The sequence below is a fragment of the Siphateles boraxobius genome, unplaced genomic scaffold (assembly GCF_051911475.1).
Source record: "Siphateles boraxobius isolate OS27281-9 unplaced genomic scaffold, OSU_SipBor_1 8, whole genome shotgun sequence".
NCBI classification, from domain to species: domain Eukaryota; kingdom Metazoa; phylum Chordata; class Actinopteri; order Cypriniformes; family Leuciscidae; genus Siphateles; species Siphateles boraxobius.
In genome coordinates, this window is record NW_027509208.1 from 32,445,999 (window position 1) to 32,463,466 (window position 17,468).

At 40.0% G+C, this 17,468-nt stretch overlaps 1 protein-coding gene across 3 annotated transcripts in view; it reads left to right on the forward strand.

Moving 5' to 3' along the window:
- The window catches only part of scara5 (scavenger receptor class A, member 5 (putative)), a 168,106-nt gene extending 151,420 nt beyond the window's left edge, over positions 1-16,686 (forward strand). For 2 of the 3 annotated variants that reach the window (XM_077219657.1, XM_077219658.1), the window contains exons 9-10: positions 15,273-15,461; positions 15,936-16,686. In XM_077219657.1, coding sequence (XP_077075772.1) covers positions 15,273-15,461; positions 15,936-16,069 — 323 coding nt within the window. In that variant the 3' untranslated portion in view covers positions 16,070-16,686. Of the gene's footprint in view, positions 1-13,976; positions 14,594-15,272; positions 15,462-15,935 lie in introns of those variants that run through there. The other variant, XM_077219660.1, reaches the window with a different exon arrangement.
- The last annotated feature ends 782 nt before the right edge of the window (positions 16,687-17,468 follow it).

Genomic DNA, 17,468 nt, shown 5'->3' on the forward strand with positions numbered 1-17,468 from the left:
AGAAGGAAGAACACCCAGGTGGACAACCCGGAGGGTTTTATTCGATGAGGGTTTGGTGGGCTTTTTTAATGTGGAACCGGTTGGTCCTGATGTAGCTTTGGAAAGCGTCTGAGGACCATCTTCCGAGAGCTTGTATCTGCTGCTGGGAGAGGCCTTTTTGGGCAGCTGAAGTTGCTGCTACGATGCGGAAAGAGTGACTGGAGAAGTGTTTTGCTTGGATGCCTGACTGTTGGAGAACGGATTTGAGATGTTTCTGGAACCAAAAGCGTGTCACAGGTTTGTTGGAGTCATCTATAAATAGGGGATCAAGAGGGGATTTAGCCTGGGAGCTTCTCCAATGAAGATATGCCTGAATGGATTGGTATGGTTGGATTGGCGATGAGAGTTTGAAGATGTAGATAAAATGGCCTTTTTTGGATTGGTCTGTCTTGCTTTGCTTAATCAAGTATGAGATGGTTTCACTATCCAGTACTGATAAGTCTGAGATGGTGGGGTGGACTCTTGGGTCGAATTTGGAAGTGATGGCGAGTTCCGAGCATCTAAGAAAGCCGAAAAAAGGCTAGAATAAACATAGCATCGAGTGTACGGGCTGTCTCGAGAGGCTGGTAGACTGTGCGGAGGGCATGAATACATTTTGTGAGAATATCTAGTGTTATGGGTTGTCTGGTGTCGGGATGGGTGGGATGAGATCGTTGAATTCCTTTGACCAGAAGGGAGGTTTGTGAATTATTTATCTCTGGGGAGGGAGCGCCGTACATCAATTTGTGGAAAAACTGGATGCCGCTCAGGTAACCTTTGATGGTTCCAACTTGGAGGCCCTTAATGCTGTTAAGGTAGGAGATGAATGAGGTGATTGAAAGGAGAGAAAAATCAGGGAATGGCAAGGTGTATGAGAAGTGGAATGCTTTAAAACACCTCCAAGCTGTCACATAAGATTGGAGGGTCCTGGGAGAAACTGCTTGGAGGATGGTGTCCAGTGATGTGTCGAGGAGTTGTTTTAGAGGGTGGGTTACGGGAATATTAGTTCTGAATAGTGAGGTACTGGAGTTGGGAATTGGTCTGCCTCTGGAGCCAGCATCCTGAATTTCTGAAACAGAAAACGAGACAGAGAGTCAGCGATTTGATTTTCAGACCCGGGGATGTGTTTGGCAATTATGATAAACTGATCACACGCTGAGATCCAGGTTAGGCGTCTTAAGAGTGGCATCAGGGAGGGTGAATGGGAACGGCCTTTATTAATGCATTCAACAGTTGCTTCATTGTCACAATGCACTAAAACGCTACTGGTGGCCCATCCTTTCCCCCACAGGAAGGCTGCTACCACGAGAGGGTAAAGCTCAAATACGGCTGAGGACTGAGTCGTGTCTTGGAGTTGGGGGGGCCACGGAGATGCAAACCAGCGTCCTTGGTAGAAACCCCCGAAGCCAATTGAGGGGGCCGCATCTGTAAATAATTGGATATCGACTGGAGAAAAAACGAGATCGTTATAGAAAAAGGATAGGCCATTCCACTGTTTTAGGAAAGTTATCCATAACCTGAGTTCATCACGGCACGTCTGAGATATGGAAATTAGGTCTTCTAGTGCGTGAACCGAAGAAGCGAGTGAGAGGAGATGCGAAATGAAAGGGCGGCCTTGTGGAATGATGCGCATTGCGAAGTTTAAGTGGCCGAGCAGGGATAAGAGTTCGCGTTTGGAACAATTTGAGCGGTCAATGAGGGTAGATGAGACGAGTATGATCCTGTCAATTTTTTCCTTTGGCAGGGAAGCCTGGAATTGTACTGAATCTAAGTTAATGCCGAGGAATTCGATGGATGTGGTGGGACCCATGGTTTTCTCCTGGGCGATGGGGATCCCAAGCTCTGAAAAAACATTTTGAACGGTGAGGATATGAGCGGCTGGGATGGCGTCGGGAGGCGAAATGATTAGGAAATCATCTAGCAAGTGAATGAGGTGAGGAATCGCATAATTGTTTGACAAAATCCAGCAAACAGCTTCTGATAGCGTGTCGAAAATTTTGGGGCTGCTTTTGCATCCGAAAGTTAAGCGTACGGAAAAATAAAATTTTCCTTGCCAGTGTACACCGAATAAGTGCCATGAATCTGGATGGATGGGCATCACTTTGAAGGCAGAAGTGATGTCGATTTTTGTCAGCCAAGCTCCCCGACCCGCGATATTTATCATGTCGATCGCCTGATCTACATCATGGTATTTGAGAGAAAATTCGTCAAGGGGGATCAAACTGTTAATGCTTGGGAACGGGGAATCATGTGGGGCTGATAAATCAATTATAAGGCGTTTTTTACCTGAAAATTTTCTTGTGGCCACTCCAATGGGGCTGATACGAAAAATTTCGAAAGGAGGATTGTCGAAAGGACCAATCATGAAGCCTGACTCGACTTCTTTTTTGATCAGGTTGTCTACTACACCGGGCTCAGCCATAGCAGATTGAAGATTATTACAGACAATATTTTGAGAGAGTGGGCATTCCACGCCAGGTTTGAAACCGTGCTCGAGGCCGGACAGAAGATAGTGTGTGAAGTGGGTGTCCGGGTGATGAGCTAGTTCGATCGCTAAGCGAGAAATATTCACGGGAGTCGACAAGTAATTTTTTGATGTTTTTTTATTGACTGCTTTGAACACTGGGCAAACATGGCGGGCATGAGCACCGCCGCAGAAATTGCAGACATGGAGAAACCGGCAACGCTGTCTGTAGCACCTCCCATGGTTAAAACTAGTGCACAGCTGCCTGCTGTTTGAAAAGGAGGCTGTCTGCTGTCTTCCTCCATCGGGATTTTCATTGGTTGTAAGTCTTGGCACATAGCTGGTTGATTTAACTGGGGCTGAGTCTGGGCAGGGGGGGATGGAGGGGTTGATTTGGGGACATGTTGTGGTTGAATGTGCCACTGACCTACATACCGCACATGAAATGTTCCTGCAGCCTAGGAAAACCCTGCTGTGTAGATCTGGATCAAGAGCGCCCCAGTAAGGACATTGGTTCCACTGGGCGACCCGGACAGAGCACTTGGCGGAAAAGAGCTTGTGGTATGTGTAGAAGTGCCCTCCTCCATAGGACAGCGCAAGTTCGGCTATAATTGATAAGTAATCGTTTAATTCGCGCCGCCTATGGGGGAAGGCAGAGCAGATTACTTCAGTGAAACGGCTGAACGCAATTGTGAACTCGGAAAAAGAAAGTAAACGTGATGAATGTGGATTTGGGTTTTTTAAAGTGACAGAAAAATCCCCACAATCTATTTGACGGTTTGATTCGGTTACAGGTAACAGAGAGAGAAGAGATGAAAGATCTACGTCTGCACCTGACAGGATCTGTGCTCGGATGTTGTGGGACACTGGGGGCGGCTCCGCAGCAACGGCGTTCGATGGGACGGGCATCTGAGTTGCTGTGAAGAGAGAGTGGAGAGATTTTGCCTGGAGAAGAGAGCTGAAAGGAACCGAGGCCGGGGCTGCAATTGTCGGCGGAGGCAGCCTCACGCTTGAATTGGCCTCTGGGGCTTGGGGAAGAGGATTAAAAGTATGAGAAGGAAAGGAAGGTTGAAACTGAGAAAAGTGGGCTTGTGCTGCAAGCGGAGGCAGCCTCACGCTAGCTTGAGCTACTGGAGCTGCTGGCCACTGAAAAGAAGAGGGATTAGTAGCTGTTGCAAAAGTAGGTTGAAATGATTGGGCCTCCAATGCTAGCGGAGGCAGCCTCGCGCTAGCATCTGGGACAGGTGCTGGAGGCCACTGAAAAGAAAAAGGATTATTAGAAACAGCAGGAGCCATGTTCTGATATGCTGAGGGAAGGTCGGCGGGCCTGGTTTCAACCAAAGCTGCAGCCTGCTGGCGAGGACTGACAGCAGAAGGAACTGGGGCGCGGCCCAAGCTTGCTGAAGGCCTTCTGCTGCGGTTTGATGCTGAAAGAGAACTGGATTTGGTACGCTGCGATGGTGGTGTTGTCGAGCGAGGTGAATCCTGAGCTTTGCTTTGCCTGCTGGTCCTTTTCGGGGCCGGCATGGACTTCGGAGAGAGGTTAGTTGATTGCAAGGATACATACAAGGTGTATAGTTCCGCTTTGTTCATCCTTCGCGAGAACTGAACATCTGAATTGATCAGCGCTTGCCTCAATCCTAAAACTGTCCACTTTCCAATTGGTGGAATTGTTGGGACGGCCGAGCGATAGGAAGAAGCAGGGGAGGGATTGTGATGTCTCGATGGTGGAGGCGAGGGCTGGCCTCTGCGTCTAGGCGAGCGTGTAGCTGTTCGGGCAGGCAGGCGGCCGCGTGGAGAAGCCTGAGGATCAGTTGAAATGTTGGGCAGAGAAGGAGTTGTCCTTGGGTCAGCTGATTGTGGCTGAGGATCCGGCGAGAAGTTAGATTCCTCATCGGATGGGAAGAACTGGAGTTGAGACATGGTAGCAAAAAGGTCGAACCAATATGCTGTTAAACTGTCAATGAACGGAGGTAAGTTTGCTGTATATATACACAGCGCTTACCTCGTTGATTAAGCACCACTCGTGTCTAATTAGGTTTGATTATCTGAATGTGCTCCACGTGTGTTTAATTAGGTTTAATTATCTGAACGTGCTCCTCCCGAACTTTGTTAATAAAACATCATGTGGTTGATTACTGTAACTGTAGACAGATCTTCTTTTACCTGTTTTCCTGTCGAAAAGTCCTTATGACAGTTGCCACTGTATATCTGCTAAGATTTGGCTGAACTCTCAGTCCAGCCTCCCTCAGCGTCAATCCGTGGTTCACAAAATGTTGTAACTTTTTTCCATTACATTTCTTCAAGTTACTATTGAGGGTTTACCATATAGATCAAATAACTTGTTTAATGAACTTGAGCAAACATTCTTGCGTTTTCTTTTTCTTTTTTAGTTGTTTTATTCGCCCAAAGCTGGCACTTGCTAACAATAGTTCAAAATAAGTACTAGAAAACGATTGTCTTTGATTTCACAAAATTAAACAAAAAACTTAAGGGTTCTTATCTGCGATGAGTTTTTGTCCCGTGAGAAAAAATGAATTTATGCAACCTGAAGGAGGAGATAAAACATTGAGTGCGCTGAAATATGTTGCTATGAAGAAAAGCATTGAGTGCGTTGAAATATTTCCCTCTTCTTTAGCATTGTCCATTCCATCTGGAGAGAAGAATCAAACAAATCCACTCTGCCACATATCATCCTTTTTAAACCATCTTAAGTTATGCTTTCTTCCCAATTCACCCTAAGACGTGAATGAAAATATCAGCCCTTAAGGCTGATTTTATACTTCTGCGTCGGACCTACTCCGGAGCCTCTACGCCATAGCCTACGCTTTGGTTTTAATTTATACTTCTGCGTCGTTGTCCGCGTTGACGCACGCAGAGGGAGCATGATGTGAAACCCCAGGAAGCGGTTTGAGCAGACCAATCACAGCGCTTGCGTCCGCGTAGAATTGACGCGTTGTTACATTTTTGGAGAGGTGCACGTCAGGGTACGCTGAAGGGTATGCGCGCTACGCACAGCCTACGGCGTAGCTACGGCGTAAGTTCGACGCAGAAGTATAAATTGGGCTTTACATTGAGGTTAAAACAAAATGGTTTCTCAATGAGTACACATTTCTTTTTTGAGGCAGCTACCAATAAACATAACTTCCCGCTACCCACAACTCACTTCCTTCTTCATGTCAGCCTTTCTTTATATGCCAGACAGGTGAGCCTATACAGCGCCCTCTAATGCCTCGTAGTGCTTCTACACCCTTCCATTCTTACATGGATAAGAGAAAAAAAACTGTTAAAGATATTTAATTCTGTTACAATGTTTAAGTTTGGTCCTCTTCTTCTTTGTGCACGTTCTCCTACTGCTTCAGGCCTTCCTCCTCTTCCTCATCCTCTTCCTCCTCCTCCTCCTCCTCCTCCTCCTCTTCCTCCTCTTCTTCTTCCTCCTCCTCCTCCTCCTCCTCCTCCTCCTCTCACCCTGACTCTTCTTCTGACTCCTTCCATTTTGGTTGAAGCCAGGTGAACCTACCTGCTGCTTTTTTATAGTGCTTAAACCTGATGGGTTTGTCTACAATTTAGCAATTATGTGTTTGTGCACCTGGTGGCTGTGTTTAACCCCTTGCCTGCGCTGCCGCTTTTCAAAGCGCCCTTCACAATGCACGCTTCCTAATTCGTCCCACTAAGACCAGAGACTACATTACCCATACACCCTTGAGTTTTACAAGTGAAAAGCGCATGCGTCGCTTTTGCCGCTGTCAGTGTCAACTCAACGTGGTCCGGAGAGGGTTAGGGTGTGTGAAACGCGCAACCATAGCTGCTTGGCAGGGACGTCGTTAGGCCTATTTTAGGGGGGCTGAAGCTACCCCAAAATGTTCCTAAGCCCCCTAAATGATAATAAGAACAACAATAAGTCTCCGGGAGTCTCCCGCATATTGATAGCGGCTCCCTGATGCCGGCAAATTAGTTTAAATCTCCCGGAATCTAGAGCTCGCGAGCTCCAAACCACGTAGTGCACGCACAGCATAGAGGAAGAGAGTGAGAATCCTTGAGTGTGTGTGCAAATACCTCCCTGAAATCTGTGTGCCTGGGGGCTAAGCCCCCGCTGTCTTCCAATCCTAGTGACGTCCCTGCTGCTCGGTTAAAATACAAATACAATGAACACTTAATATGCTTCTCCTGGCTTCAGACTCTGAGTAGTAAAAGAACGAAGGTCAGAATCAGAGGACTCGCTGGCTGACACCCCACCAAGCCAGAATGATATCACTGCAGGCAGTGTTGGGGGTAACTTATTACAAGTAACTTGAGTTACGTAATCAGATTACTTTTTCAAGTAACTAGTAAAGTAACGCATTACTTTTTCAATTTACAACAAACTATCTGAGTTACTTTTTCAAATAAGTAACGCTAGTTACTTTTTCACATTTATTGACTGACAGCTCTCCTGTCCCCATGTTGAGAGAAATAAAGTGAGGTGTTGTGTGCATTTGCATTGAACATGCATTTACTCATCTCACTTGCACAAAAACATTCAGTATTCCTCAAAATGAATAAAAACAGTCAAATGCAATCTCAGAATTTTGTGCAAAAGTTTTATAATTAACTATGTTAAATTACACAAATATACTTTATGTATTTAATCTCACTTTATTAACCAATGTCTTTGCTGCTGACCTACAATGATCTAATTCAACCATACTAATAAGCAAAAATGACTTTAGATTAGGTTTAGAAATAAGAGTGTTGAACTTCCTTCTCCTGTATCCTATTGTTATTTATTCAAAAACAGCAGCAGCTGAAAGGTTTGTTTGAGCGGCGCCCTCTACTGTACAGTAGTAAATATGCATTTCCTTCAGCCTTCGGCTTATTCATTTAACTTTTGATGTGAAAGGGCCTTAACAATTGGCAAAAATAGATTGTTTTAGCTGTCATTAAAAAACAAACAAGCCCATGCAGGTGAGAAAAAGTAACGCAAAAGTAATGTAACGCATTACTTTCCATAAAAAGTAACTAAGTAACGTACTTAGTTACTTTTTTGGGGAGTAACGCAATATTGTAATGCATTACTTTTAAAAGTAACTTTCCCCAACACTGACTGCAGGTCAGACGCAAGCTAATGAAAGCAGCACTTGTGCCGCAGTCGATGCGGTTCTCACAAGTGGCAAGTATAAAGACCTTAAAGCTTCCAAGACACCAGAAGCCCTGAAGCCTCTTCTTAAAGCTGTCCTCACCATTGCAGTATCAACAAGTGAATGCGAGCTTTCAGCTCAATGAATGATAATTTGACAGATAAAAGAAACTCTCTCGACATCAAAAGGCTTTCAAATCTGTTCTTCCTGAAATGCAACGGACCGCCCTTGGATCAATTTAAAGCACAAACATATGTGCAGGCATGGCTGGCCTAGGGAGGAGAAGTGCAGCATCCACAAACTGCGAAGCCCAAAGTGCAACGAAAGTGGAGCCCAAAACGTGCTGGAGCCTTTTCTAGGTAAAACGATTTGTACAGTATTTCTCATTTTTCATTTGGTGTACTGTGATTGTATTTTGCTGAATCTGCGTTTGTATATTTTTCAGGGGTAAAGAAATTAACCATCTTCAAGACTCATGTTTATGTTCTACTGTTCTATGGTTATTACACTGAAAAAAGTGAAAGAGTGCAATTCATTAAAAATATATATTTACATTGGTCCAATGGAAAATTGTGATTTTCAGTTTATACCTTCTGTTTTCACTTTGCCTCAAAGTACGTGTTACGCCCTCTACACTGAAAAAAATTATACTTTGGATTAACTTTAAAAAAATTGATGTAATTTGTTACAACAAATTTTTTTATTTTCTTACATTGTATTTATGATTTAGTTATAAACATAAATTTTGATTTGATATCAAACCAAAAATTATTTTTTTTCCAACACAACGTTTTACCTTAACCCAAAGTAATAATATCGTTTGTTACAAAGAACATGTGTATTTTTTTGCTTTGATACAACCTACACTTTAAAAAAAAAAAAATTTAAAAACGGTCAATGACTGGCAGCTGCGGCTGCCAAACAAAAACCGTAAAAATAAATTAAAATATCCTAATTTAAATTAAGTGCAAAAAAACTTTAACAGAAATTTGATGTCACCATGATTGAGATCAGTGTTTGCTTTAGTTGGGCTCATGACCCTTGAGTTTTTAACATTCTATTTTCTCTGGCTGCTTTAACTGTGTTTTTGATACACATTTATTATTGCAAAATATGCAAGAGAAAATATCAGATGTTGTCGGTCATTTATTGATGATGGTATATTCATCATATGGTGATCTGATTCACTGATGACAGTAAAGTCTCTGAATAAATTTGCTGAGATGTCATTGTATATAGATGGACTTCTGGGTTATACAAAGTCTATTATTAATGTCATAAACTTGACCTTTGAAATAGCGTGGCATCAATATTATAACAATCTGAAATTAAAAAAATATTTTATTAGTTATTAGATGATTTTAGACCTGTGGCGCTCACATACTTAGTGATGAAATGTTTAGAAAAATTAGTTAAGAGAGAAATTATGCAAAAGACTGAGAGTTCTCTAGAGCCTCTTCAATTTGCGTACAGGAATAAACGAGGTGTAGAGGATGGTGTTGCAACTCTCTTACATTTAGTATTTCAGCTCTTAGAGAAGCCGAAAACTTGTTAAATTACTTTTTATTGATTTTTCATCTGCCTTCAATAGCATTCAGCCACATATTTTAATTGATACACTCATTAAAGAATTTGGGTTGGATTTTTATTTGGTTTTATTTGGCTGGATTTTAGATTTCCTTGTGCAGAGAAGACAGAGAGTCAAAGTAAACGACTGTTATTCTGAATGGCTGGTGTTATCTACTAGGTCACCTCAAGGATGCGTCCTCTCTCCCTTATTATTTATTCTGTACACTAATGACTGTAAGAGTGGTTATAGTAATAGGCACATCTTAAAATTTGCTGATGACTCTGTAATTGTTAGCTTATTGACGCGGGCAGGATTCTATGCATGGTGCTGTGGTTGATGATTTTATTGCTTGGTGTAAGAATGCTTTTTAAAAACTCAATGTCATGAAAAATAAAGAGATGATTATTGATTTTAGATTGAGGGGGAAATTAATTGATGATAAGCAAATAAGTATTAACGGAGTGGGTATCCAGAGTGTTGAACAGTACAAGTACTTGGGTACTGTATTCGATTGTAAATTGACTTTTTCCGCAAATACTGATGCCTTGTGTAAGAAGGGGCAGCAAAGATTGTATTGTTTGCGGAATTTACGGTCATTTAATGTGGATAAAACATTGATGTGTATGTTTTATAGATCCTATATTGAGTCGTTTATATCCTTTTCTTTGTTGTGCTGGTTCAATTCTCTGAATGTGAAAAATAAAAAACGTATTGAGAGAATGGTAAATCAAGGAAATAAAATAACGGGGAGGAAGCAGATGGCCATGGCTCAGTTATACCAGAGACAGGCTTTGGATAAAGCACAGAACATTTTGTTAGATGATTCTCACCCCTTGTATCATGAGTCTTATTTTCTCCCGTCTGGTAGCCGGTATAGAACTCCGCTCAGTAAAACGAATCAGTTTAAAAATTAATTTGTTCCCTCAGCTGTAAAGTTTTTAAATTCTAGGTAAATGTATTTTATTGGGTGTATTGTGTGTGTGTGATTTTATATTATGTGTATGCCTGTTTGCTGCAACCAAATTGCCTTCAGAAAATCGAACGGAACTGAACTGAATCTCAACAATGGTGACAATCAACAAAGCCTAGTAGTTCAGAGTTGATCCGATTTTTTTTATTGTCACCATTGTTGCGATTCATACGCTGATACTTGATGTCTGTATGATCCTGTCAAAACATTTTCTGTATAATGACTTCATAAAATCTGAGTATCACAGCACTGCAGGATCTTCTATAGCAGTATTGGCATGCAAAACTAACTAATATTTAACGATTTAATCAGATATTAATAAAGCAGGCAACTACATGTCTATTATCACTAATAAGTGACCAAGATATCCTAATCTGAATTTCTCTTGGATTCCTACAATAACAAATATGTATCAGAGACACAGTTAAAACAGCCAGAGAAAAAGTAATGTTAAAAAGCCTTGGTCAAGAGCCCAACTAAAGCAAACACTAATCTCCATCATGGTGATATCAAACTTTATTATTTTTTAGTGGAAAATTCAGGAAATATACGTGAAATAATTGTGTTTCTGTTAAAAAGCTTAATGACGACTTCTGTAATAGTCTTTTGCACTTATTTAAATTAGGATATTTTACATTCATTTTATGGTTTTTGTATGGCAACCATTGCTGACAGTCATTGACTGTTTTTATGGGATTTTTTTTTACAGTTAGGGTGTTTGATCGTAATAATTCAGAAAATTTCTGTAATAGTCTTTGCACTTATTTAAATTAGGATATTTTACATTCATTTTATGGTTTTTGTATGGCAACCATTGCTGACAGTCATTGACTGTTTTTTTATGGGATTTTTTTTACAGTTAGGGCGTTTGATCGTAATAATTCAGAAAATAGCTGTAAAATAACAGTGTTTTTCTGTAAAACATTTAAGGAAAATATCTTTAAAAGTTTTTTGCACAATTTAAATTAGGATATTTTACTTTATTTTTACGGTTTTTGTTTGGCAGCCATAGCTGCCAGTCATTGACCGTTTTTGTAAGATTTTATTTTTTACAGTGTATCAAAGCAAAAGAATTACACACGTTCTTTGCAACAAAAGATATTATTACTTTGGGTTAAGGTAAAACGTTGTGTTGGAAAAAATTAAAATTTTGGTTTGACATTAAATCAAAATTTACGGTTTTAACTAAATCATAAACACAATTTGATAAAATCTAAAAAAAAAAATAGTTGTAACAAATTACAGCAATTTTTTAAAGTTAATCCAAAGTATCATTTGTTTCCAGTGTATTTTATTATGTTTTATAATTTATTTTATGTACATTTTGTTCACAATTTTCAATACCCTTTTGCACATTTTATTTATTTTCTGTAGCTCTTTCTACTGTAGCTCTTTCTAAGGGGATTTTTTTCAATATCCTTTTGCACATTTTATTTATGTTCAGTAGCTCTTTCTAGCTCAAGCAAATCCACAAACTAATAAAAGGATTTATTATTTGTTATAAGGTCGTCTGTTGACTGCTGTATATAAAACCCCTTCAATATAGTTGTTGTTACCTCAGGGGAGGAGGGGAGTTAGCAAAAAAATAAAATAAAATAATAATAATAATAGAGTAACGGCACCTCTTTTGGGCCACTTAAAGCCACTTAAATTTCTGTGTCTGATGTATACAAGTATTTTTACTGTTTTGCAAATCGCTGTGTGTAATGTTTTGCAAATAGTGTGAAGCTGACAATGTGCCTACAGTTGTGCAAATCTAGCCTTGTGTTTTGCTCCTTGAGTGTAAGGTTTTGCTAATTGTGGGAAAAGTTTAATTTTAGTGTGTAAGCAATCGTAAAAAAACTGTAACAACATTCTGCACACCGTGCTCTTTCTCCTTGTTCACCACCTCTTACATGCACTCTTCCTCTCCCTCTTATATTGTTTCCATCATTGTTTGTATCAACATTCAGCATTGAGTCGTTGTGTGTAAACGATGACAACTGTGTTGTAGTTGTGTTTAACTTTTTGCCTGCCTGTGTTTTTGAAACATAAGTGCATCACGGTGCGAAATATGTTTTACTGAGTGAGAATGTGTTTAGAGTTTTGCAAACAGTGTTTTAACTACCTGAACTTGTTTAATGTTTCACAGAAAGAGTAATTTATTCGACAAATTGGTTTAGGCTATTGAGAATTTATTTCAGAGAATGGGGTTTAGTGTTTTAGCAATTCAGAAAAACTGTAAATTCAAAACAACATTTCCAAAACTGGTAAGTTATGTTGCTTGTGGTTCCCCCTTACAAACCTTTCACGTGGCACATTTTTATTCATTCATGTACTGTTCTACACAGTACAGCACACAACTAAACAAAACAAAAATTTTTTCCCTGTTTTACTTTTTTTTCTCTCTCTCCTCTAAAATGTTTATATTTACTTACAGTAAAATGTGTGTGACCATCATATGACAGTAAAAGAGCCACACAACACCTTATTATAATATGGAATTGCATTGGAATGGTAAAGAGTGTTGGGACGTGACAGGAGGGCCGCCACTCAAGGAGACAATATGATGAACACGTCTAAGAATATTCCACATATGGTTGAAATACCATCATTGGCCTAAAAAGATAGCATTCTGGGAGTCAAGACTATAAATTAGAAAGGATGCCCTCCCTTCACTGTCACACTCCGCAGCCAGACTGTACGACTGCTGGCCTTTTCTTGCATGAAAATACACCTCATCAAAGACTATTGGAAATGTTTGTCTCTTATTCAGTGATAGAATTTTGTTTGCCACCACACCTCCCTGAAGTTTCTCGAGGCGACGGTAAAGCGACTCAAATTTGGCCGTACTCGTAGCCCAGCCTCCCTCATAGTCATACCATTGACAAAGACATGGGCAACTAGAGTGGCTTGAATTTCATCTGAGACTGCTTGTCTTCTTGCCTCCTCGTCCTCCTCCTTCTTATACATTCTCGATCTCTTCCTTCATTTCTTTCTGGATCCATTGTTCCAAAACTCAATAAACTGATTTGGGCCCTTTTTAATATCAATTGAAAGAACTGATTGATGTTTGTTCAATTTTGACTCTTAGTGTTTCCACTTGGGTAATTGTGTCTAACTGAGCTGAAGCTGTCCTGACTTGAGTGAACAATATTGAATGCTAGTGCTTTATACATGACAACATGGTCTAGGCAATGAGAAAAGAAGGGATTTGTGTGTAGAGTTTTGCAGTGAGAGTTCAACAAATCTAACTCATGTGTCAAAACAGGGAATAGTGTTTATAGTTTAGTGAAATGGGTGTGCTTTTTGATAAATGGCATTATGGTTTTGAAATTTTAGTTCAAAAGCCTGGTTATAGTATTTAAGCAATCGAGAAAACTGTAATAGTCGACTAATCGTTAGCCAACTAGAAGAGGCTTAGTCAATCAATAATTGTATAAGTTACAGTAGTTAATCGAAAAAAATACATTCCTGGTGAAGTTACGCAATCCATGGGGGAGAGATCGTTACCAGCGTGTCCTTGTGGTAATTACAGTATGTGCAGGAAAATATCTACCTAAAAAATGGCTTATCATTGGAAACATAATAGCAATTTTACATGGCTTCTGGCTTTAATGTTAACCTATAAAAATGTGTGTTATTATTAAGCCCATATTCAAGTGTTTGTGCGGAGTGTGGAAGTTATTAGAGCGCTTTCTGCATGACATGTAGACGCAGGCGCGATAACTTTTTTCGCGATCACATCATTTTTGATCTTACATCAAGGCCTAATGAATGACCTAATACGTCATTCGAAACTGACAGATTTTTTTTGTGTGCACTCACAATAACTAAACGTTGTGCTTTTGTAAACAGCGGTATGTCTGGAGGAAGAAGAATGAAGCATATGCTGAAATGAACACTTGGTCTACAGTTAAGCATGGCGATGGCTCGGTAATGCTCTGCGGCTGCTTTGCATCCTCTGGCACTGGAAACCTGCAGCATGTGGAAGGCAAGATGGATTCATTGAAGTATCAGGAAATCCTAAGAGAAAATGTCATGCCGTCAGTGAGGAAGCTGAAGCTTGGGCGTCATTGGACCTTCCTGCAGGACAATGATCCCAAGCATACCTCAAATTCCACTAAGGCTTTGGTTGCAGAAGAAGTCCTGGAAGATTCTACCATCACAGTCACCTGGCTTCAACCCCATAGAAAATATCTAGTGGGATTTGAAGAAGGTGGTTGCAGCACACAAACCCAAGAATATTACTGAACTGGAGGCCATTGCTCATGAGGAATGGGCTGAGATTCCTCAGAAACGCTGCTAGAAGCTGGTGTCTGGTTATACATCTCGTTCGCAACAGGTCAGAACATCAAAAGGTGTTCTACTAAGTACTAAAGATTCTTGCCATGAAGGGGTTGAACAATTTTGAGACTGCAGAAGTCATTTAAAGTTGCATTTTCAGTTGAATTTGGGGAAACCACTTGAAACATTTGTTGTGTTGAGCTATTTCAATTACTTTTGTTTGATTTGTACATTGCAAACAGTTGAAAGTCTGTAAATTGAGCCAATATACCTGATTTGTAATGGGGTTGAATAATTTCGATTGCAACTGTATATATACATACATACACGTATATATGTAAATATATATGCATATATATTTGTACTATAAACAGAAATTCAAGGGGGTGAATACAATTTATTTATTTCTCAAAATTGAGTTTTGATTTTTTTCTGTGATCAATTTATGTATGCGTTTTCACACATGATCATTTGGTGTAGGTCATCAGTAAATGAGTGTGGTATGTAGAGAACAGTGTTTAGAATTTTGCAAAAAGTTTGTTTTTCAATTTCAAAATAAATGTAAAGCGCGTGCTTGCAGTTTTTGCAGACTTGGTCTGAAGATTAGGTACATGGGTGAATGGTTTCAATGAGTGAGCCTCAAGTTCCACTTTCAGTGTGTAAGCAATTTGAAAAAAAAACTGTAATATGCTCGTTTGATTAGTCGACTTATCGCTTAAATTAATGACTAATAGTCAACAAGAGAAATCTTTAATGGAGGGCTTCCCTAGAGATAAAGACACCTAATGTAAAGTGGGACTGATTTTTAATATGATTAAAAAAAATACGAAAACTGATATCATTCTGCAATGAATGTATATATTTCAGTTGAAGAAACTCTGGTAAGGCTGGTCAACGGCTCCGGGCCTCATGAAGGTCGAGTGGAAGTGTTCCATGAGCTTCGATGGGGGACAGTGTGCGATGACGTTTGGGACATAAAAGATGGAGACGTTGTGTGCAGGATGCTGGGGTACCGTGGTGCTAAAGAAATCCACAAAACAGGCCGGTTTGGACAAGGTCAGAGTCATTACAAGGTTAAGGTAGCAAAAGATATGCTTGCAAATATTTACTGCACTCTACGGTACTGTCATGGGTTTAATTGCTAGGCAGTGTATGAAGTTATTATATGCATTGTAGAACTCAAATGTAATTTGGATAAAGCATTTGTCAAATGTGTAAAATGCATTGCCATTGTTCTATGATATTAAACCATAAAGATTGAAAAGATTAATGAGATAGCTACTAGGTGGCTTTGGATTAAGAGGGCAGAACCGTGGGCAATTGCTGCTGGGACACAGGCCAGGGTCTGATCAACCCCGGCCGGGTCGCCTGGGCGAGGGTGTCTGATGTTGAAAGACCCGAAACACCCAATGACCCCAGGATACATTACTGAGGATGTGTCCCAGTGCATCTGCATGATGTATCCTTTACAACCATAAAGATTGAAAATATTAATGAGATTCATTTTTGACAGTTTTCTTTCTCTTTTAGGCACTGGGTTAATATGGATGGATGATGTTGCTTGTGTTGGTACTGAAGACTCTATTCACCAGTGTAAGTTCTCTGGATGGGCGAAAACCAACTGTGGTCACGTAGAAGATGCGGGAGTGACCTGTAACATATAGCCTGTTTCAAGTCTGTAGAATGGAAAATTAACTAGAGGAAGCAGTATTGTGTCACTCTACACAGCAGAAGACTTATGAACTTGACTGTGGGAAGTAAAAGGCCCTAGAGATCAGACACAGGGTCAACATACTGTGCCAGCAATGAACTATTACCCAAATACTCCAGCCATATCCATCAGACAGGGATAAAACAATATACCACATCTAATAGAAAAGTGTATATTGCATGTATGTGTGTGTGCTCTATGCTGCTGTTTGTGTTTGTGTTTATATATATATATCTAAAAAAATTTAATGAAAGCCCAGCTTCAGTTTACATTCTGTACAGATAGATGCATTTAACTTTCCAAAGACTTTTGTGAACACATTTTTGAATGCTAGTATATTTTTTTATAACATTTAACTCATTAAACATTTAAAAGGCTTGTGTAGTTACAAATGTGCCTTTAAACTATAACTTTGACATGTCATTACATGGTCAGCAATTGTATACCTCAGTTATGAGTACCAATTACAGTCTGTATTCATTGTTCAGTAGCTTCATTATAATACTAAACTATCAGTATTGGTAATCTTGACTGTACAACAATAAATTATTTACTTATTTTAGTGATGAATTATCCAGTGTGAATAATGGAAATGATACAAGAAAATATGTATATTATAAATCACAGTTTTTAAGAGTGATAACATGCTATATAATACACTAAAGCTTTTTTTACAATTTTTTTTTTTTTAAATTAACACAAGCAATTTAGGATATTTTCACTAAGCTTTTCCTTCAGCCATTGTAGATGACTACGGGCTTGGTTTGGTTAATTTGGATTTCTGCTGATCAAAGTAAAATTAGTGAATCGAATGATATTTTGGCAAGTTTAGCTTTCTCTGATCTTTCATTGTGCAACATGTAAATGGTAAATGGTAAATGGACTGCATTTATATAGCACTTTCAACAGAACCATGGCCACCAAAGCGCTTTACATATTGCCTCACATTCACCCATTCATACACTCATTCATACACCGACTCCATGTCATGTCTTCTTTACTCTGTTAAAAGTGCTGTAAGTAAATATCAGACGTCAACCACGTATGCTCTTTCTTATGCCCTTCAAAAACATCTCAGAAATCTGAAATATGGATTATTTCAGATTTACAATGCAGCGACTGGGTCTGGTGATGTCCACTGCTGTGGTCCAGGAGTGACACCTTTTGCTGAACCTGGCCGATATGCGGGATGCCGAGCGGTCCCGGCTGCTCGACAATCCCATATCCCAGGCCGGCCTCTTCGGTGGAGCGGTTGAGGACTTTGTCCAAAAGTTCTCAACCGCTCAGAAACAGACTGAGGCTATTAAACATATTCTCTCCACCCAGCCGCCGGCGCAGAATCCTCGCCACCG